Source organism: Sitodiplosis mosellana, unplaced genomic scaffold (assembly GCF_009176505.1).
Source record: "Sitodiplosis mosellana isolate CC-2019 unplaced genomic scaffold, AAFC_SMos_1.0 Smas_scaffold_2, whole genome shotgun sequence".
Classification (NCBI taxonomy): domain Eukaryota; kingdom Metazoa; phylum Arthropoda; class Insecta; order Diptera; family Cecidomyiidae; genus Sitodiplosis; species Sitodiplosis mosellana.
This window is the reverse complement of record NW_022595245.1, coordinates 4,667,108-4,690,802: the sequence shown is the minus strand read 5'-3', so window position 1 is coordinate 4,690,802 and position 23,695 is coordinate 4,667,108. Positions and strand designations below refer to the sequence as shown.

At 35.9% G+C, this 23,695-nt stretch overlaps 3 protein-coding genes across 6 annotated transcripts in view; all 3 read right to left on the bottom strand.

Moving 5' to 3' along the window:
- Positions 1-23,695, bottom strand: part of LOC129565296 (tyrosine-protein phosphatase Lar) — a 396,243-nt gene that overhangs the window by 315,371 nt on the left and 57,177 nt on the right. Inside the window, exon 1 of one of the 4 annotated variants that reach the window (XM_055440017.1) lies at positions 20,449-20,470. The exons of the other annotated variants lie outside the window; for them this stretch is intronic. The gene's annotated coding sequence lies outside the window, so the exon portion shown is untranslated. Of the gene's footprint in view, positions 1-20,448; positions 20,471-23,695 lie in introns of those variants that run through there. 4 annotated transcript variants of the gene reach the window in all.
- On the bottom strand, positions 1,859-12,783 carry LOC129564947 (uncharacterized). Its single transcript, XM_055439199.1, has 9 exons — positions 12,042-12,783; positions 11,649-11,889; positions 11,113-11,414; positions 10,570-10,976; positions 3,599-4,187; positions 3,155-3,395; positions 2,647-2,948; positions 2,073-2,479; positions 1,859-1,947 (listed from the first exon to the last, which is right to left on the bottom strand). Exons 1-9 carry the CDS (start codon positions 12,577-12,579, stop codon positions 1,906-1,908), a joined length of 3,069 nt encoding a protein of 1,022 aa, XP_055295174.1. The 5' UTR covers positions 12,580-12,783; the 3' UTR covers positions 1,859-1,905.
- Positions 13,260-14,271, bottom strand: LOC129564946 (alpha-amylase A-like). Its single transcript, XM_055439197.1, has 3 exons — positions 14,238-14,271; positions 13,724-14,130; positions 13,260-13,602 (listed from the first exon to the last, which is right to left on the bottom strand). The coding sequence occupies exons 1-3, from the start codon at positions 14,269-14,271 to the stop codon at positions 13,561-13,563; spliced, it is 483 nt and encodes a 160-aa protein (XP_055295172.1). The 3' UTR covers positions 13,260-13,560.

The following is a 23,695-nucleotide window of genomic DNA, read 5'->3' as shown; positions in this document are numbered from 1 at the left end:
ATTCCAGGCGCGAACCAAAAGTCATTTCGGATTGATTTTAAACGCGAAAAATGATTCTTCAAGATTGCATGATGGAAATCTTTCAGAACTAATTGCTGCTATTTTCCTTTGAAGTAGATCAACCTTATCGCATAGAAATTCAGTGGAATTGCTTGCTCGTCTTGTGGATTGTACTCAAGTTCATGTGATTAATTTTTCCACCCTAATTTTGTGTGCGCATGGATTCGTTTTTTTTTTCAATTTTCTCCAGCAAATTCAGCCTGAGATTCGTTTGATGTGTGTGTGGATATGAATTTATAAGTGCTGAGTAATCGGATTTCGAATCAAAGGTGAATTGCCACCGAGTCAAAGGTTCAAACTAAAAATGATTCATTTTCACCATGTTAAAGTCATGCTTACGTACACCGGGGCTGAACCGAACACACATCGGCAAAACTTTTCACTTGGCTTCATAAATGAGTATGCGGATACCCGGATGTATATTTTCTAAAATCGAGGATTTAGTCTGAAATTGTTGACGTGATGTGCACAAGGTAAATGTGCTATTTCGCAGCATACACACAGCAAAATCACACGCTGAGCTGGTAGACAAAGGCAGAAGTGAATGAAGTGTTCGACAGAAAAGTGGATATTCACATCAAAGCACTGGATAGATGGAGGAGCTCCATATAATGTCGTATTTAACGTGCATATTAGCCGTGATTCTCAATTCATTTAGTTTTCTCTTGCTTTTGTTATTTTTTTGAATAACACACACAGCAGAAAAAACGAGGTGATTTCCTCAGGATAAGTGTATAAAGCAGCCGATGAATATAGTGTTATCATAATGGAGAAACATCGTGAGATTCGGGTTATATTCGAAGAATATTTATTACGGATTTTCTCCCGTGTTTCGCTTCGCTGTGTGTTGTTTTTTCTTTCACCTTTTGTTGTCTTCATATGCCATTCGAACGTGTATGAGTTTTCGTTATTGCTGGTGATGTCATTTTCAGGATGTGTCTCATAAATAGAGCCCGCTCTCCCTTCATCATTTTGACCCATTCAGTGCATATAATCACACAATGTATCGATACGGCAACGTTGACATTCCAAATATGTCATGTATATATATTTTTAGCTCCCTTTTTTCCCTCAAACAGCTTCGATCCAGCCGATGGTATCGAATTTTCCATCTTGTCCACAGCGGAATCGTTCGACCAAAACCAAAGAAAAACACAGCGGAGACAAGAGTGGGTAGTTTGTCGTTGACCAAGCCGTAATATATTTTCAGGTCACGTTTTTTATTTACTCGTAAAATGAGTTTTATAGTTGATACATCTGCAAAAGTGACAGCTCGTTGGCAATGTTGTTAGTTTTTCATTTTCTCACTCTCTCTTTTCCTCTGTTGTTGGTGTAAACAAGTCACACATGCGGCCAATATGTTTGATTGCAAACGATGCTTTCGAACTTCGAGAATCACATTTCATTCCGTATGAAAACAAATGAAATATCTTATAAATATATCATTCTGGGGAAGCCGTTCAATGGATCCAGGTGACAACAATCGAATGAGAAATGATTGCCAACGAAAATGTTTTCAAGAGCTTAGGGTCTTATCTCAAGAAGTTCAACATTTTTTTCTAGATTTTTCTTTTTTTTATTTGCGGTTCAGAATTTTTTATTTTTTTATTTTTGAACTTTCCAAAGTTTTCAACACTCATTTACAAAGTTACCAGCTGAAACTAATTTTTGAAAAACTATTAAATTAAAATAATTTAGTTTAGTCTTAATTAAATTAATTATGGTTGTTAAAAATCACGTTCGCCTCCACAATCATCCACTTAATTCGGGATTGTGTATGCAATGACGATGGTTGTGCTTTCTCTCTGTCACACAGGTGCTCTTCCCATCACATATGATATGCAATTAGTATCGAATGATAACTTCTGGTTGGAAGTCAACTCTTGCCTACAAATCAAATATTTGATTGAATTTTCTGTGTACGTGGGTATGTGTGTGTTGTGGTGAAACGTTTATGATAATTATCAATAATCTTCGAACGTGCATAAATTTGGTTCGGTTTTGATTTTTACCCCAATATGAATGGCAAGCACACCGATGCCGGACGCGAGTCGAATGTCTACCTCTCCGTTTTCATCGACCGCAATTTGGTTGCCGGTACATTTGCCATTGGCATCTAGTTGCCCGGTAATTATGTCGCAGTAGACGCCGGACGGCATGCAGGTGAATAGTTTTGCGTTCATTTCGAATGGTTCAATGTTGAAGGCAACGAAGCCGCGAGTTCCACGGCAAAAGGCAATTTGATTGCGATTATTGTCCCACCACGATGCGACTGGTGCAGTGCCAACAACGCTTCGAAACTTAACCATATTACGAATTTCCGGCCAACGATGCTCACACACCCAGCCATTCTCACACTGTTCACTGGTCGAATTAATTTTCGGCGAAATTATTTCGCCATCGACTTCGGCTGGTGGTCCTACAGAAGAGAGAGGAAAACATGCACGCACACAGGTGAAAATGTAAAATCGAAATAGAAATAGTTCCATGAAAATGTTCGGATGGAGGGCGAATGAGACGCATCAATTGAAAATTATTAAATTGTTATATATCGAGAGAGTGAGAGAAATCGATACAAAACCATACCTTGATCGAATGAATCGAATTTAAATGAGCTCATTATTCGTGGATGACCGTATGGATGTGCCAGCATAAATGCTACGGCCGTGATGTATCGTTCACGCGATTTGTGTGTCAAAATATTGACGTTGTTTGAACGTTGATTATCATGATTATCAACAAAAACGAACGCTTCTTTTGACGGCAACATATTCCAATCGGGTCCCCAACTGCGCAACCATTTTAAATCGTTGCCGCCTTTGAACGCTCTACCAATTTCTTCTGAAAACTTGAACTCCGTCACCGCTGCCATGCCCGAGTACTCCGTTCTATTTATATCATGATCCATCGTAAAACAACAACAACGGCATATCGTTTTAAGGACAAGAAACAAAAATTGTAAATAAAATAGAAACAGATTGTAAAAATAGCATTGGTGACTTATTATCGTACGCAAACAACGATCAGGTCACTTTACATTCCAGCACAATGTAATAACAAATTATGACGTTTTATTTGTGAATTCGTTACGCACTTTTTGATTGCTTCTCCACCGAGATCGATGACTTCTTGATAAATGAAAGGTCTGGAATACGCCGGAAATGCTTTTGTACTGAGATTATTTAGTCGACTATAAATTTCGTACAAATCATGCGGCCACATATGTTTTGCTGCATCTATACGAAATCCAGCTACACCCAATGCCAACAATTCATTCATGAATTGCACGATTGTGTCACGAGTTTGTCCGTTTGCTTGATTCAAATCGGGTAGACCTTGAATATGTTTACAATGAACTTTGAATTAGATCATGAACCAATGGCATTTTAAATGAAAAACAATGTTTTGAATTTCAAGTAAAAAAACAGGTTCATTTTTGGATGGAAACACATTTTGAATGGTAGACGAAAAAAATATGTGCGAAAAAAATTGAGTGAAAGTAATTTAAAGAGAGATAAACCTCGTGTTCAACACGTACCAACCAATTCACAGTTCCTAACTTCGAATACATTGTCGTAATTGTTTATGTTACAAGCAGGAAAGTGAAAATTCTCTGGACCATATGGAATGCCCGGATAATCGAATTTATCAACATCGGCTGTTGAGCCACCTGTTCCAGTAATTTTCCCCTCTTTGCCAGTCATATGATTGAACACGATATCGACATAAATTCGTACACCAACTTGATTGCATCGATCAATCATCGACTTGAATTCATTGTCGTCTCCGGATCGGGTGACAAGTCTATATGAAATCGGTTGATACCGTTCCCACCACGGTCGATTTTCGACAATCACATTTTCCGTCACTGGGCTCAGTTGTACACCCGCAAAGCCGTTCGGTGCCAAATATCGTTCACACTCATCGGCTATGTCGTTCCATTTCCATTCGAATAAATGGACCATCACCGAACGATTCGGTACGTAATTCGGATGATGGAATTTATGATGAAATGCATTTGCCAATAAAATTAGCAATGTTATTAGGAACAATGCTCGAACAACTGTACTCTGACCCTTCATAGTTTTTCTGATCACGATTAATCTATTTTTAACTTCAATCAATTTAATCAATAAATTAAATCACTGATTCAAGAAATTTAAAAATGCTTATTTATAAACAGCAAGCGGATTACTTGCTCTAGAAAATGTTTATTCAATTGTAACGATCCAAGTGAAATTCACTGTTTCCGCTTGATAGAAGCTTGTTTGCGAAGTACCATTGAATGACTGGAATCCCAAGTATAAATACTGAACGATTGTCGTATTTTTTCGCTCTCACAACGATTCCTGTTTCGTGAGCAATAACAATGATTACACAGAGTAGCATAAGAGCACAAACGTAAACTAATCAAATTGATTTGTATATTTGTTTGTGTGTGGTCGATTATCTATCTATCTCTGCCTTATGTTTTCTTCTCGCTCTAGTTTGACGAAATGGATTTGTTGAGATTCTTTTTTTAAAGCGATTACCCGCACTGATAACCCATCTTGACCATTTATTTCCGATTTGCACACAACGTACGAATATACGTTCAAGCTCATTTGTAATCAACCCATTTAGCAGAGTTAAATTGCGTCCAAATTTAATAATTAGTTTAAAATCATTTTTTGATTTATGACATGCACACATTCGATCGTGACTTCAATCGACTGCCATGGCATGTGCAAATCAAATAAACACTTGATGTGAATTGGGGATTTTATCGCATAAGCACTGTAACTCATTATTCATGATTGTTGTGTGGGTGTTTTTTGCGTAAAGTTAGCCAATTCCGCCTGTTGACACAACAACATCCTGGGAGGAGGTCCATTAGTGTAAATGCGTCGCTTTTTGTAGTCCACTAAATCACCATTGGATAGAGGAATAAGAATGCATAGTCATCAGTTAAAACTGTTTCAATCTGTTGAAATTGTTTTTGTTTATACTTTTGAAAATTTCCCGATTTCAGTCCGTTTTTGTCGCTTGTGTTTTCCCATTTGATTTTTGATTACTGGTGTTTTGTAACACATTTCGTACATGTCACACTCACACACAACAGATACCGGGGCAAAGTCAAAGTCTCATGATAAATTCCAATGTCGTTACAATGGCTCATGACACTGCCATATCATCGAGCATCGGAAAAAGTTCTCTCCCACTCGCTATCAATGAATACACCAAATGAAACTGAAATTACCACAATTTGTCATCAACTGACAGCACAACAACAACATTCCAATAGAGTTTTTATGTTTGCCCGGCGAAACAAATCGATTCAAACACGAACCTCAATAGAAAACTTTCCAACAAATTTTTATTGAAAAGTGAACGAGAGAGAGCAAGGAAAAAAAAAAGAAATTGAGTGGAAATGCTTTTGAAACGTTCAAAAATTCGTACAAATTGGTTGGCTGGTTGTCATTGTGCCATCGACTAGATAGCAAAGTGCAAAGTTATCAATTGCAAATGCTGAAAAAAAACGATAGATGGAACAGAAGACAGCAAGAAAATCACAATCAATATTTCCATTTGACACACAAACAACACCATTCCAATCAATTTCATTGGAACATTGTTCGCCTTTTCTGCCATAAACACGTCTTTTTTCCCTTTTTCGCTTCTCTTGTTGCTCTCTTTTCCATTTTCTGTCCTATTTTCTCTCATTTGCCACTTTTGTTACATTTTTCTCAAGTTTTTTTTTATTCGTTCATGTCAAAGCTGAAATACATGTCTTGCATTTGGTGACAAAACGATTTACTCAGCTGCATGATTTGTACTTTAATTCGACGAGCAATAACGACGCCATTCATAGTTTAACCTGGCATTGTTTGGGTGCTTATGTCATCATGTGTTCGCTTCGATTTTGTGTCGATTTCAATCGTAAATATGTGGGAATGATATAGGCCGTACCACTTTACACGTACCATCATCTATATATATTTTGTGTGTGTGTGTGCCGCATTTCTTGGCAGTTATATTGGCATTTTTTCTCTCTCCCTCTTCGGCTCTCTCCCTCTCTCCCTCTCTCTCTCTCTCTCTCTCTCTCTTCATCTCCGTCTATCTCTGTACATCCCTGCTTCCATTTTCTTTCTCTCTCAATGTACTGTGACAAATGTTTTTATGGTTGCTTTTGACTTACTCCATTCAAATCCTTTCTGTCTCGTACGAACACTTCATACCTCGAACAAAACCAGAATTCGCACAGAGCAACTGGGACATTTTCAATACGATTGATTTGAAATAAGCCAGACAATATATGGCACAACATATTTTATAAATCAGTTCAAGCAACCCATTGCATCATATCAATGTTGAGCCAATGTCTTATTTACGGGCAACATTTCTGTGATAGGTTTATAAGAATCTATAGACAAAATCTTATATGTAAGACAAACATGAAAATGTCTTCTTTCATTCCACAACTGGTACGTCACTTTTCGAAGGAACTGGCTTAATTGAGACGTCATTTCTTAATATCACGTCATTCATGCCCATTCCAAGTGCTCAGACTTTAACTAATAATAAATATTTGTTTTGCTTTTCTCTATCCTTTCTCAGCCTGCTTTTTAAATTGCAATTATTCCAGTTTTTTCTCAATACAGGTTTTCTTCCTTCGGTCAAATTCAAATATTCAAATATTTAAACTGTTCTAGAATAGAACAAACTCGATTATCATTTACATCTCAATAAGAATACAAACTTGGAAATTATTCCCACATTTACGTCATTCATTATTTGTTTTCAAAAAAACACATTTATCCTATTGACATACGTGCTAAATCCCATGAAACTTTTCCCCTGATAACAATCGATCGAAAGCCAAACGGATTCATACTAGAACATGTTTCATTTTCAATAATCTCAATTTGTTTTTGTGCATTCTTTCTCTTTTTCGTTCAGTCGATGGTAGTTTTTGTTAGAAATAGTGGAACATTTCTAATTGAAACAAGAAATATGTGAATCTACTGACAAAGTTCGAGATTTGGCAATTTGTACCAATTATAATGCAATTGAATTGAAAATTTATTCAAATTCCCAATCGTATTTTTGTTTCTATATGAATATTTATGCCATTTGTCATGTTTTAGCAGCTAAAATAAGTGACTCTAATCGAGAAGTCATTTAGTGCTCTGTCAATCGACAATATATACGTACAACTAAAGGAAAAAACGGAATAAATAAAATTGAATTTAAGAACTGCAAGCGGTTTGAATAAAATTGCATCAATACGCGAAAAAAACCAAACTCTCTCATGGGCAGATGAATGATGTTTAATTGGAAAGTATTGATTTTCACTCACTTGCTAGATACTTCATCATTGATTTTTACACTTGATACAAGTTGGTATTGAATTATTCGTATTCGATACTCTGATTGAACGATTTAATATAAATTTATTCATTTTCTTAGAGTGACGATGTTGTAGAAGAGAAGCAATTATTCTAAATTTTTCCTAAAAATCTGTTCCATTCAAAGTTTACTGAATATTTTATTTCTTTTTTTTTCCAGACAAGTTGATGTTAAGCCAAAGAATAATCAACTTCGAGTACAAACTGTCAAAATCACACCACCATCACATGGCAATGATCATTCAACGGAGATGCATCTTGAAAATGATTCAAATGAAAATCAAGTGCATTACATTAGTAATGGCCATGACAATCACGTACATTTCATTATAACAATTATATATTCTTTCTTTACGTCACCAAAAGGAGAGTGCATCAAAACTATATACAGCGGAAATTTAAACAGAAAAACCAAATGAAATTTTATAAAAAGACTCTGACATGTATTTGTTTTATTGAATTAATAAATTGTATGAAATGTTTACATTTCGGTTTTTCAATGTGCACACTAGTTAATCTTTTTTTAACATATTTTATTATTATTGATATCAACCAGTAGTTTTGTGATTCATCCGTTCGGAATGTAGGAATATACCTATAATTGCACGCTTGTGAATTTTGTTTCAATTATCATGAGCTGCATATCAAATTCATCAGCACATGATCGATTTTCATGACCTTTTTTTCAGCAAAGTTTATTTGTTGCGTTTTAACAGGTCAATCGTAATTTATACTGCTGTAGCCACTTTTTCGTTGGCTGTGTCATGTTCAGTAAATAAACGAATGCGATAAATTACGCATTAATTTCAGTTCCAATTTGAATACATTGCAGTTCAATCATTTTTTCATATTTTTCGATTGACTCATTCAGTTACTTCATCTCACAGTGAGTTTGTGCTGCTCTAATATTCTCAAAATGAACCTTGAAAAGTGTCATAAAGTTAAGAAATTATTCTTCATCGAAAAAATGTGCTTCAAAACTGTGAAAATTCCAGACTGAAATTTTTTCTGCTTTGAAATGGGTGTAGTATTCACTATTCACTGAATAGTATTCAGTCACTTGATAGCAACGCGACTTTACAAGCTTCTTTTTCATTTCCTTCAAGGCTCTTTCAAATGTGTAGTCTAAAAAAGTTTGTGGCAGTTCTTGTGCTTTTAGCACTTTGGAGCGATCAATGCTTGAGTTTCAAAAATTGCTGCTTCGATTTCAAGTTAGTTGCTTTTTTCTTACCATAAATATATTGTTACTGAAGTTTTAATTTTATCTTATAGAAGTGTTGATAAGTCAGTTGTTAAAAATAACCATATAAAGATTCAAAATCCGAGAAATAACATTCAACCATCCGAACCGCCGATCGTACCGCCCAAACGAATTTATTTCGATGCGTCGCCCGTTATGGGCATTCTGAAGGTAAACGATTCAAATGTGTTAATAAAAACAATAAATAAAAAAAAATTTCATTCGAACAGGAACCGAACGCACCAAAGGGAACAAAAAGGGTGAAAATCGATCTTGAAAAAAATAAAATTCTGGAAATACCCGATGAATCCGAATTAAGAAAAAGCAATAACTATGTTCCGAATCGTTAATACAGAGGAGTTGGTGAATAGTCACGAAAAATTGCCTAAAGAATTTCGTGTTCTTTTTGTCATATGTAAATTATTTGATTGTTCATTGTTAGAAACATAACCAATGTTACAAATAAAATGCTGACGAATTGAAAATAAAACTGATATTTATCCCAAAGTTTATCTTCACTAGAAGAAATAAAAATCTTAGGAAAAAAAAATTACTTGATTTCTGATCATTCGAAGTGTGCACCACATAATCGCCGCTTTCCACTTAACTACCCATTTTCGCCACGGAAAAGAATATCAAACGATCCACACCGTGGCAGCATGAGCATATACCACTAGCGACATCTTGTTGCACGCTATGGTAATGCCCTGTTTGTTTGTATATATTTGACGTTAATTTCAACACATTACTATATTGGGCAACAAAGTGTCGCCTGTGGTATATTGCTCATTGCTGCTACAGTGTGAAACGATCATATAATGTTTTTGTTAGATTTGAACTCAAGCTATAGGCATTTTCTACTTTCAGTATAAAACGTACATAGTGTGTGTTGATATACTGTACATGAAATGAAATTCCAGTTATTAATTTTGTTGCAAACAACTGATGTATTTGCATCATGCATGAAAATTATTTCACATTTTCTACCATGCATCGATTATCATGAATTGAATAACAAATTCACGAATAAATTTGTTCATACAAAAAAATTAAAATAGGTAAAATAAAGAGAAAACGATGAAACGCGTTGAAAAGATGGTATTATTTCAAATATATTCCGAATTGTTCGTAAGTATTTGACAAACATTAAAAATATGAGGATCGAAAAATTGGTGATAACAGCCCAATGAGAATTTGTTGCAAAAAAAATACAGTGCAAATAATTTCAAGAACGGCACTGTCCAATCCTGATTGGGAAACATTTCATTACACAGTTTAAAATTTATGACCGACTTTGGACGAAATTTCGGCTGGTATACGCTCCCAGAGTATATTTCGCCAAAAACTTCAACTAAAAATCCACTTTCAGGCGTATGTATATTCGACTGAAATCTAGGCGAAAGAACGGCTGGAATACAACTGACTCGGAAGAATATAGACTGAGAGCGTATACTAGCCGAAATTACGTCTAAAGTCGAGCGTAAATTTTAAACAGTGTAGGATCGAATAATTTCTTTTATTTTCTAGTTTTAGTTTTTCATCTGGTTTTAATTGAATAATTTAGTTTAAGCTTAATCAAATTAAATATGGTTGCTAGAAATCACGATCACTTCCACCACCATCCACCTAATTGGGATCGTTTTTACATTAACGATGGTTTGCTTTTCTTTCTCTGTGTCACACTCGTGCTCTCCTCATCACACATGATATGCAATTAGAGTCGAATAATAACTTCTGGTTGAAGGTCAACTCTTGCCTACAAATCAAATATTTGATTGAATTTTCTGTGTACGTGGGTATGTGTGTGTTGTGGTGAAACGTTTATGATTATTATTAATAATTTTCGAACGTGCATAAATTTGGTTCGGTTTTGATTTTTACCCCAATATGAATGGCAAGCACACCGATGCCGGACGCGAGTCGAATGTCTGCCTCTCCGTTTTCATCGACCGCAATTTGGTTGCCGGTACATTTGCCATTGGCATCTAGTTGCCCGGTAATAATGTCGCAGTAGACGCCGGACGGCATGCAGGTGAATAGTTTTGCGTTCATTTCGAATGGTTCAATGTTGAAGGCAACGAAGCCGCGAGTACCACGGCAAAAGGCAATTTGATTGCGATTATTGTCCCACCACGATGCGACTGGTGCAGTGCCAACAACGCTTCGAAACTTAACCATATTACGAATTTCCGGCCAACGATGCTCACACACCCAGCCATTCTCACACTGTTCACTGGTCGAATTAATTTTCGGCGAAATTATTTCGCCATTGACATTGGTTGGTGGTCCTGCGGAAGAGAATGAAAAACCAACGCGCACGCATACAGGCGAAATTGTATAATCGCAATGCGAATAGTTGAGTGATCAAATTAATTTGTTGGTTAATTGTTGGAGAAAAAGAGTGAATTCGATACAAAACCATACCTTGATCGAACGACTCGAATTCAAATGAGCTCATTACTTGTGGATGACCGTACGGGTGCGCCAACATAAATGCCGTGGCCATAATGTATCGTTCACGCGATTGGTGTGTCAAAATATTGTGTTCATTGGAACGTTGACTATCATGATTATCAATAAAAACCAATGCATCTTGTGACGGCAGAAAACCCCAGTCGGATCCCCAATTGCGCAGCCATTTTAAATCATTGCGGCCCTTGAATGCTTTTCCGATTTCATGTGCAAACTTGAACTCCGTCACCACTCCCAAGCCTGAGTACTCGGTACTATTGATAGCACGATTCATCGTAGAACAAAAATGTCATCGTTTGAAGTATAAGAAACAACAATTCCACGCTGATTATTTCAGTAATATGCATTTTAAGCGCAATATCTGGCAAACCGTGGACTCATTCGAAATTTCAAAATATAGATTCTTTCTTAGCCTAAAGATTACATCCTCAGAATATTTACAAAATATGTACAAATTATGACGTTTTATTTATGAATTCGTTACGCACTTTTTGATTGCTTCTCCACCGAGATCGATGACTTCTTGGTAGATGAATGGCCTGGAATTCGCCGGGAACGCTTCTGTACTGAGATCATTTAGCCGGCCGTAAATTTCATACAAATCATGCGGCCACATATGTTTTGCTGCATCTACACGAAAACCAGCTACACCCATTGCCAACAATTCATTCATAGATTGCACGATCATATCACGAGTTCTTTCATTCGTTTGATTCAAATCGGGTAGACCTTGAATGTATTATCAGTGAACGTTGAGTTAGATCATGAAACAATGGCATTTTGAACGAAAACAACGTTTTGAATGATAGATTTTGAAAAATCGTAAAAAAAATTGGATATTTTCGTTTTAACGAGAGATGAGTCTCGAGTTTTACACCTACCGACTAGTCCACAGACTCTAACTTCAATTGGATCGTTCCAGTTTTTAATGGTACAAAGCGGAAAGTGAAAATCTTCTGGGCCATATGGAATGGCAGGAAAATACAAATTATCCACATCGGCTGTTGAGCCACCGGTTCCAGTACTTTTTCCCTCTTTGCCAGTCATATGATTGATCAAGACATCGACGTAAATTCGTACACCAACTCGATTGCATCGATCAACCATTGACATGAATTCGTTTTCGTCTCCGGATCGGGTGACAAGTTTATATGAAATCGGTTGATACCGTTCCCACCACGGTCGATTTTCGACAATCACATTTTCCGACACTGGGCTCACTTGTACGCTCGCAAAGCCGTTCGGTGCCAAATACCGTTCACACTCATCAGCTATGTCGTTCCATTTCCATTCGAATAAATGGACCATCACCGAACGATTCGGCACGTAATTCGGATGATGGAGTTTATGATGAAATGCATTTGCCAATGAAATAAGCAATGTTATTAGGAATAACACTCGAACACTCTGACCTTTCATTCTTGTATTTTTGATATATTTTCAACTTCAATCAGTTTAATCAACAAATTAAATCACTGATTCAAGATATTCACAAATGCTTATTTATAAACAGCAAACGGATTACTTGCTCTAGAGAATGTTTATTCAATTGTAACGATCCAAGTGAAATTCACTGCTACCGCTTGATAGAAGTTCGCTAGAGAAGTACTATCGAATGACTGCAATCTCGAGTATTTATACTCAACGAGTGCGTATTTTTTCTCTATGCACTACAATTTCTGTATGTGAACAATAAAAATGATTACACAAAAATCTAATCTAATCGAAAAAATAATTTAATTTCTTCGTCTGTGGTCAATAATTCATTGTCCATTGTTCTATGAATTGTTCGATATTGAACATTTGTTTTGCCTTCTTCTTGATTTTTCTGTTCATTTCGTTTTTTTATTTAAATTTTCTTAATTTAGTAGTTTTTTTACTTGAATATTTTTTTCAGTCGATGGTAGTTTTTGTCATTTGTCAAATGATGAAAAATTTACATTAGAAACAAAGAAGCTGATGAATCGACTTACATCACGTGGCAAAAGTCATTCAAAATCATGCAAAATTATTTACTTCAATTCTAATCGTTTGAAGTGTGAACGGTTTAATTTTTATTTAACACTCAATTGCACATTTCCGCCGTTTTGTTAGATTAGAACTCACTGATAATTTATTACTGCTATTAGTTAAACAGTAATCAAATAAATTACAAGTGTTTTCAAGAACACAGAATGTCAAATCCCGATCGGAACACATTTCATTAGGTCAAACATTTTTATCTGATTTTCTTGATGATTTTTTCATCAGGTTTTAATTAGAATAATTCAGTTCAAGCTTAATCAAATTAAATATAATAGGGATAATATTAATAATTGGGATCGTGCATGTAATGACGATGGATTTGTTTCTCTTTCTCCGTGTCACACTCGCACTCCTCTCATCACCCATGATATGAAATTAGAATCGAATAATAACTTCTGATTGGAAGTCAACTCTAGCCTACAAATCAAATATTTGATTGAATTTTCTGTGTACGTGGGTATGTGTGTTTTGTGGTGAAGCGTGATTATTATTAATAATTTTCGAACGTGCATAAATTTGGTTCGGTTTTGATTTTTACCCCAATATGAATGGCAAGCACACCGATGCCGGACGCGAGTCGAATGTCTGCCTCTCCGTTTTCATCGACCGCAATTTGGTTGCCGGTACATTTGCCATTGGCATCTAGTTGCCCGGTAATTATGTCGCAGTAGACGCCGGACGGCATGCAGGTGAAAAGTTTTGCGTTCATTTCGAATGGTTCAATGTTGAAGGCAACGAAGCCGCTAGTACCACGGCAAAAGGCAATTTGATTGCGACTATTGTTCCACCACGATGAGACTGGTGCAGTGCCAACAACGCTTCGAAACTTAACCATATTACGAATTTCCGGCCAACGATGCTCACACACCCAGCAATTCTCACACTGTTCACTGGTCGAATTAATTTTCGGCGAAATCATTTCGCCATTGACATTGGTTGGTGGTCCTGCAGAATAGGACCAATGTTGTATAATCGCAATGCTAATAGTTGAGTGATTAAATTAAATAGTTAGATGTCGAGAGAAAAATACTGAAATAGATACAAAACTATACCTTGATCGAACGAATTAAATTCAAATGAGCTCATTTTCACTTGCGCCAACATAAATTCCGTGGTTATAATGTATTGTTCACGTGATTTATGTGTCAAATTATTGTGATGGTCTCCTGACCGTTGATTATCATGATTATCAACAAAAACCAATGCATCTTCTGACGGCAAAAAGCCCCAGTCGGGTCACCAATTGCGCAACCCAATGAACACATGTAATGCTAAATGTTTGAATTTTGTGCATATTTTAGTGTAATGCCAAATGTAGCACTAAAAGTGCAAAAATTGTGTAATTTTTGGACCTATTTAGATAAAATTTTGTTTCTGGGCACAATATGTGTAAGAATTGTGCACGATTTGGGAATAAATCTACTATGCACAATAATTGCACGTGTTTGGCTCATTGGGAACCACTGTAATTCATTAGGAATAACACTCGAACAGCCGTACTCTGACCATTCATTCTATTATTTTTGTTATATTTTTAACTTCAAATTGAAGCGTTTGAAGATTTCCACAAATGCTTATTTATAATCAGCAAGTCGATTGCTTGCTCCAAAGAATTTTTATTCAATTCTACCGTTTAACAGTAACTATATAACGAAATACCATAGGATAACTGCAATCCTGAGCATAAATACAGAATGGTTTTCGTTTTTTCGCAGCTAATTTTATCTTTTTCCAGAAAATTCAACGCCCGGATAACCAATATGATTAATCGATTCTACACACCAATCATCAAAATCACAAGGTCATGACATGACACTGATATATTGAATGATGAATAAGGGTCAAAAATAGCTCTGATCAACAAGTGTTTGTAAGAAAGTAATTTAAAGACAAGTTATATCCTAATAACAGTAAATACAAAACAGGAGCAAAATTGAGGGTTATCACTGAATACTATTTAGGTATATTAACAACAAAACATGTCAAGAAACATGAATCAAAACTGTAGTTTGATAAGATAGAAATTTCCATTACATAAATGCTAAAACATGCTTGCTCACTTGTTACCATGTCGCTTCTATCATCAAATTGAATAATGTTTAAAAAAATGTCGAGGAGATGCATTTTCTTGAAAAGAAATTGGGAATAAAACAAAATCGTTTCATCATTCCTCGAAACTCAATTATGATTGACTGGCGAAAAAAAACTGATTGCAACTGATATATCGAAAGACTCAAGTGTCACTTGACTAAAAAAAAAACGAAGTCTACAAAAGGAATTTAATCGTAAAATGTATTTATATACAAATCTAAAGAACTAGGCGTAAATTCTTGCAGATTTTTGTACCATTGTGCTTCCAACTCATGGAAAAGTAGCCGTCGGAGTGCTCGTTCTGTTCACGTTACGTTAAGGCGTACACATACAACTGCGTTAACGTAAAAGGAGTACAGCGATATATTGTATCACAGCACACGATATATCGCTATACTCCTTTCACGTTAATGCAGTTGTGTGTACGCCTTAACGTAACGTGAACAGAACGTGCACTCCGACGGCTACTTTTCTATGAGAAGCAGTAGTAGAGAAAGTACGGACTCAAATACACTGTACTTCAGTACAATTAATTGATAAATAATCATGGCGGCTCCATATTATTGCAAAAAGCACAAATGGTATAAAGCCTTCACACATTCTTTCGTAAAACGAAGATAAACATCTTCATTTCCAGTTAAAAGCAAAATTTGGAGCCTCTATCTATCTACTGTCTAGGGAAGATCTTGAAAGACAAATTTTTGTTCATTGTCTGGCTAGTTCCAAATTACCCTTTCCTTATTGGAGACGAAGAATTATCCAAGGTCGTGGTTCTTCCTCACGTAGCCAAATATCAATCAAAATTCAAGTGTCATAAATCGCCATTCTACACAAACCGCTCAAGTGCGTAGTTTATCTCGTGTGATTTTCACTACACACAATGCTACGATTATTCATTCGAATGCTATGTCGAATGGATTGTTGTGAATAAACAGGTAGTTGGAACGTCATTAAATTTGATTTACGGCCAAAATGGATGCACACACATATACGGCGCGCATTCATAATCAATTTGGAATCCATATAAGATAAAATTAAATTGACCATGAAATTCATTGAATTCAACCCAAGCAGTTAACCAATGAAGCGATTAAACTAAACGCAAACTTGCCAATTGAATCGATATTGTGTGGTATTTTCGTGTGAAAAGATTTCCAATTATTACTATCAAACTTTATGCTAGTGTTGGAGGTCCAAGCCCCCTTCATTTTCAGCTGATTGGATTGCGATATTTATTTTATCACATTTTAACGTGCAATTGAAAAACAATCAAGTTGAAAACTATTTTGTTTGACAATGACATGTCGAGTGGCGAGCAATAAATGAGTAAATGACTAGCTGCAGTTCGGCAGTTTCAAGAGTTTAGATTTAGGATGATTAATGGTAATGTGCCAACGCGTGACTCGTTTCCATATTATAACTGTGCCATGGAAAATCCGCTTCTTCACAAAGTTGTGCTGTACAGCAAAGCTTAGAGCACTGCTTCAGTCCTTAATGAGACAAGTCAGTTGATAGTTTAATATTAAAAGTTGTTTCTTGCGGCTATTTACATGCTGAACCTCAATGCCATTAGAGTGTAGATAGTGGAATCAAGTATGCAACCAAAGCGGCACTTTAATTATGTTTGCCACTTGTAAAGTGCATCCCATAAATGGATCTGGGTGAATTTAGAGACAGAAAAAAAATCGATTAACGCAGAAAATAGATGAAAGATTCCAAGCAAAGCCACTTTTCTCCGGAAGCATCAAAGTCGTGCGGCGACAAGATTTACTCGCAAAACTTTTTCTTCTACACCGAGAAAAAACAATCCCAGTGCGGATGAAGATACAATTGCAGTGTTTTTTTGTTCGCACTTTGTACGGATTTTTCACATTTAACCAGATAATTTTGGTCAACGTTCCGTGCGCTTTAATTTAACTTCGGAATTGATTAATCACTTTTTTCCCTTCGTGTAATTATTTTGCTGTTCTCTCTGCATCGGCTCATCTCTTGATCCATTTTTTTCAACTGTTTTTCTCACACTGCCAGTCACTCTCTCGATTCCATTCAAAATGAAAAAAAAAACCAACTTCAGCAACGATTTTCTTGCTGCACTCTCGCATCGTTGTTGTTCTCTTCGCAAAAGTTTAATTGTATTTGGCAACGAGTTTCGTTTTCGAATCTCTTCTGCATTTTCAAGTGTCGAAATTGAGCGCGTTCGCCCGCCCGGAAATGGAAACCCAACCAACGACGATAGATAAATAATTTACCCAAACAGTCACAATGAATGAAACTCCCGCAGCGAAATAAGTCTCGCACAAAGAATGTGAACGAAACATATGTCATGTGGTTGTGTATCTGCATCGGCTGTTGGCAACAACTTGGAAATTAAACACCACTTTCTCAATACGGCTTTTGTTTTCGTCCTTTCTTTTTCTCTTTATTTAACTTATTGAAAAACGCGATGGAAAAACATCGTGGCAAATAATGTGTCGTCGAAAGTTGTTTGAAAATACGATTTCTGGATGGATACAGTTGCATTGTATTGCCAAACCACTTGCACTTTATTCAAATCGTAAGATGGAAATCAACAACAGGAAAAAGTTTCGTCAAGACAAACGAACAATGTATGAAAAGAGAAGGCTTTATGGGTAAATCTTTTCAAATTCGTATTTTCCATTGTTAACGCGGCGTTGAGTTTACTGATTCTGAAAGATGCGAAAGCAACGAAGACGATTACGATGTATCGTTGCTATTGTTTTTCATTAAATTTGACACAATGTTTCGTCGCAAATTAGTCGCTTTTGTCAAAATATTCAATTCTATTGTGTTATTCTTCGCTTTTATGAATTATGTTTCATCCAGACAAATTCAACGCCAAAATTTCAACCACTGACAAAAACTTTGCCATTTACTCCGATGAATTGCAGTTTTGAAAAATGAACTGTGTCTGGTTTGCAATTAATTGTTCCGCTGTCGGTTGCAGAAATGATGAGGAAAATTCGCAATTGGAAAGGAAGATATGATATTCCAACTTCAAAGTTAGTCCTTGTTGTCTGGAAGAGGATTCAATTGCTATTGCATTCTTGTATTTTCTCCTTTAAACACAAATTTGTTGAGTTTCGATTTTTTTCCTACTTTTAATTGTTTCGCATTTTCTTCAATTTTTTCCATTGATATTTTTCCACGTATTTCGATCAATTTGCTATTTATACATTCTCGTTCTATCGAAGAGATTTCATTCCATTCAATATTTCCTTTGATTTAACTTTGACTCTTTTCAAGGAAAAAAATTCAATCAAGTCAAAAGATCAAAAGCAGAAAGGAAAATTGAAATAGTTTTTATGCGCAATTGCCAATCGGAATGTGTAAACAACTATGATATATAGGGATATTTTATTGATTTTCAACCGATTGGTTTTCAAGATGTTTTTTATTAGGGCATGTCATTCAACCGGTCGATATGAAAACGTTTTAATCGTATCATTTCCAGGCAATTTAGAATTTTACGTTATTCACAGTGATTGATTGGAATTCGCGGCCGACTTTTGAATTTTTGTGAACTGTGTTTGCTTTCATTTGAATGAAATTGGTCAGGCGTGACAGTTGCTTTGAACCCAGTTGCTTTGAATACTCAATACCCAGTTACTTTGAATACTTCATACCTTAAAAGTGTAAATGGAAACCGTTTCGCTGGTGTCAATTGACGTACAATATTTGCGTCGCAAAAGATACTTTTGACCGAGAAAGGTTGCTACGAAAATAACAGTCGTGCATTGTGTGTGAAATGTTTACATCTTTGCCTTTCATTCGATTACTCATCGAATATTTATGACGAGGCAGTGAACATTTAAATTTAAATATTGATATTATTCTCGCATCTGTGACGCGCTCTCCACCTCTGTCATCCATGCTCTTGCTCTCGCAAGCTGTGTTGTTTTTTTCACTGGAGGCAATAAAAGGCTCGCCGCTGTACTTTGGAAGGGAGACACCGAGTGAGAAGATAAACAGCGCGGCAAATAATAAAAATGAATACGCAAAATCGCCGGTCATCCGTTATCTTTGAATTGTGGCTAAGCCCAATAATTGACAGATGTTACACATGTATTGCATTCACGAGTTCGCCTTATCTACGTGCACCGCGCGTCTGAAATGAATTTTGCCTTTTTGCGGATATATTGAGCAATTAGAGAGCGTGTGCCTGTTATCATTGTTTATAGTTTCAACAGCAGAAAGAAAAAACAGCAGTCTGAATTTTTTTGTTTTATTTTATTTTCGTTGAAATGCGATCATTTGATTAAACGGAACTTTTTGTAGGCAAAAATGAAATCGTTGCTTGCGTGACCACCAACAACTCTCACACCATAACGTAATGGCGAGTCTGTTTATTGTATTTCTTCTTCCGAGTTGAGTCGTCACAGTTCCACCATACGTGCCTTGCGACAGATTTCCTTTTCTTGAATAAATATTTATTCTTCTAAAACAATGCGGAATTTTGCGCAGTTTAAGAAATCGGCCCTCCATAAAATTCCCTTGACGTGGCCGACTGAATTTTGCTCTGGCATCCGGAGCTGACCTTCTCATTTCACAGAATGGCCCAATGACCCATTAACAGTGGCAAGAAAAAAATAAACAACGCCAATCTCAATGGCATAATAATCGTTACGCAAACTAAATGCGGGTATGATATTGTCATGGAAAAAGTTCTTCCATCAACATTCCTCTTGCTCTTCACTTCTCTCTCACTCTTCTCTCTTGCGGCGCCTCGATATTCTGTCACTTTCCCCAGAACGGACAAAAAAAATTATTCGCCAAATTTTTTTTCTCTCTCAAGTAATAAATTTTTTTAAAAAAATATCCCAATATAGCCTTTGTTCAGTTCATTTTTTTATTCGGCCGTTTTTGCCGTTTCACATTTCATGGTGATTAAATATGGAAACATCGAGAGAAAAAAAATGGAAAAAAATGTCTATAGAAAATGTGGCAGAAACTGGATTTCATCCGGTGTATATTTAAACTTTTGGGTAAACTATGAACAAAAACAATTTTTTTGCACAACTATGGGCTGATTGTATTTATGTTTGTCGGGTTTTTGTTGTACTCGATCGGAATTTTTGTTACAGAGTTCATTTGATTTTGTCATTCCATTCAAAATATCGGAAAATATTTTTTTTTTATAATTAACCTACTCACCATGGGCACGAATTTTAGCATAACAATGTATGGTTCGATCGATATTCTACTTTTTTATTCTAACAAGGAATATTTGTTACAACTTTTATACCTCAAAAAAATAGCTTCGTAACTTTTGTAACACAGAATAACGAACTTGTGTTGACGACGATAACAACAACAGCAGCAACCGACAACAAAAAAACCGTTGAATTACCATCAAATAATGAACTTATTAATAAATTTTTTTGTTCGTTTATCTCTTCGGTTGATACAAACTGCGGAACTCTTTTATATGAGTCGATTAATTGTATTTTTAGTTGATGAAGTGGTTTGCCGCGCGGCGGTAATGTCATTAAAATGTATAAAATGTTGGCATTTATCGAAGCAGGCAATCTTCGACCAAACAAATATGATTAATTTTCAATGGATTTGATTTGAGTGCTTGAAATCACCGTTAGACGTACACTGGAGAGCCTAATAAATTTTGAAAAATGGCCAATAAACAACAACAATCGAAATGGTCGTTGGTTTTTTTTCTCTCTCTTCAACAATATGTTCGTCGTTGCTTTTTATGGATGAAAAAAATGCCAAATATTTTCCCATTCATGGAAATGGCGCAGAGTTCGTTTTATTAAGTTATCAAAGTTCGAGCAGCACTTTATTTTGACTGCATCGCGTCGATGGTTGTTTTGCCTACAAAAATCTATACGTCCGTATGACAATCGCATGTCAACTAGTTGTTTCTAAACTATTTATTATGTTTGACCCAAATCAAAGTATATGCCAAACAATTTATTAACCAAGAATGTTGGATGCATGGCAAAACGTATAATGGAGCGCAGTTTTTCCTTTTCCATCGACAAAAACACAATGAAAATTGATAAACCACAAGCATTGTAAGTTCAAAACAATGCATTTAATATATCAACAGCAGCGGCGCGTGCGTTTGTCCTTTGATTCACAAAGCCATCCAAACACTATTATGGCACATTCTCGCTATTTCTCTCTATCTCTCCCTATTTCTCTCTTGCTCTCTCTTCCATACACAAAAACATTCCCTGTGTTGGCATTCTTTTGGAAAATTGTACGATCTTTGGGTTAAATTTTCCGAGCAACTAGCGAAAATAAAAAGTGTTTTTTTTTTCATTCTGTGCTCTGATGGAGATGAAATTTTACGACAATGGCCAAAGAAAATGGCCTTCATTCGGGGCTTTTAATAGTTGAAATGTCGGAATGTTCGATGGGCAAAAGCAAGTATGCAGACTATCAATAACAAAGCAACCCTATCGTCGGAATTTCTTCATATTATTAGTAAAACTCATCAAATTTTCCAAGGAAACTGCACTCACAAATTCTGTTAATTCCACTGTTATTTCCTCCCACCGCCAACCGCCTCAAACAACAATACAAATTCTTCCAACTCTTTTAATATGAGAATTGCGTTTTTTCCCTTTTGTTTGGAGAGAAAAAAAAAGTTTGGTAGAAATTTCAGCGAACATTTTTCATTAAAACATTTTTTTTCTCTTTCCCTTGCTCATCCACTATTTCTCTCAATCTTTTTCCCACTCTACACTTTTCCGACTGAATTTCGAATGAACAATACAAGTCTTTGCGCGTAGTTCAGTTGATTTTTTCTAATGCTTTTTTTCCTTCATTTTCATTATTTCCTGCACCGAGGGTTGTGCTCTGATTTGTGGCTAATTTATTATTTTGCCTCATTTTCACAACACACAATGTATTCGAATGAGCCCATTAATCTTGTGCCCATTCATATGGCCTGTTCTTGTTTATGTTGCGTAATTCATAAATTAGCCCGTGTTAATGGCAAAATTTCGTGCGACAACATTCAACAATTTCGGCCCGTGTGCGCGCGCGACATTCAATTAAATTATTTTGAATGACCACATTGTTTGGCGGGCATGTAGTTTTTGATTTTCTCGAGTTCGCAATGTTGAATCCGGTCAAAACTATTCGATCGTGTGTGGTTGGTTGCGATAACATTGAAATTCAAAGTCACCATATTGAATGACCTAGACAATATCAAACCAAAAATACGAGTTCATGTTACTATACCTGTTCGAAAAAGAAATGTTCACAATATCGAGCACATGCTTATTAGGTTTTGTGCACTCAGAAGTCAAATGCTTTTCTGTACAGAAGTCAAAACCCAAACACTAACCAATAAATTCATTAACTAGCGTCGACCATAATTTTCGCGCCCCTTGGGCAATGCTAATGTAATTGTCGCGTCGTAAAATTCACATCAAAACAGTATCAAAATGGAAATTAATTTGGTCGATTTTTTTTTCGGCTATGTCTTCTTGGTTTTTTTTTGCACACAAACAAATATTATCGCTTCTGTTTTAGTGTTGTTCGCAGACACGTTTCTCCTTTTTTCCCTACTCTCTGCCGTCTTCAATGAAGCGAAACTTCGAATTATTATTTACATAAATTAGTAAATAGCATGTTGCTCAACATTTATTATACCAACGAATAAACACCATTGTTCAAGCAACACCCAATGTCCATGCACACAGGCACACTGCACTGTTTGGACGTTAAGTTGGTTGTAAAAGCGAAGCGAACCACTTTATTTTCTTCGTTAAATATATTAATTCATGGAACGAAGCTCCAGTTAAAAAGATTCGCTTTAATCAAGCACTTCAGTGAAATTTAGTTTAATCTGTTCCGGTTTTGGTCTTATAACTTGTGCTTAAGCTGGCCACAATCTAACCAACGGGCCGTTGTCCATTGCATTTATATTGCTAATCTTGAAATGAAATTTCTCGGGAAATTATAGTTCAGGAAACTGAAAGTTCTATAAAATTTAATTTTCGTTATTAAAAGGTTTGAACACCTGGCAACACAGACCTGTTTGAACAAGACTTCACTTTCAGAAAAGTTGAAAGAAAAATCTCATCCAAAAAATGGGCGATTTGATTCTTGATGAGTTGATCTTTCAGTTTATTTCATGGCAGTTTTCACGAGTTTATTTCATGGTTCCAGCTTGATTAATAAAAATGAGCTCTGTTTAAGGCGAACGGGATTCTGTTTCTGAACTGAGACTCTGATCACTTTTATGATCTCATTTCATCTGGCTATCAATTTTCGCCATTTTCTATCTCACTTGCGCATCTGTCGAGCTGGATAACAGCAATTTTCCACCGAAGCTGTGAAAACTATGAAATTAAAATGCATTGAAGCGTGAAACACTTGTGTAAACAGGATGGATTTCGTTGTTGTTGGTGTGTGTGTGCCATTTCCA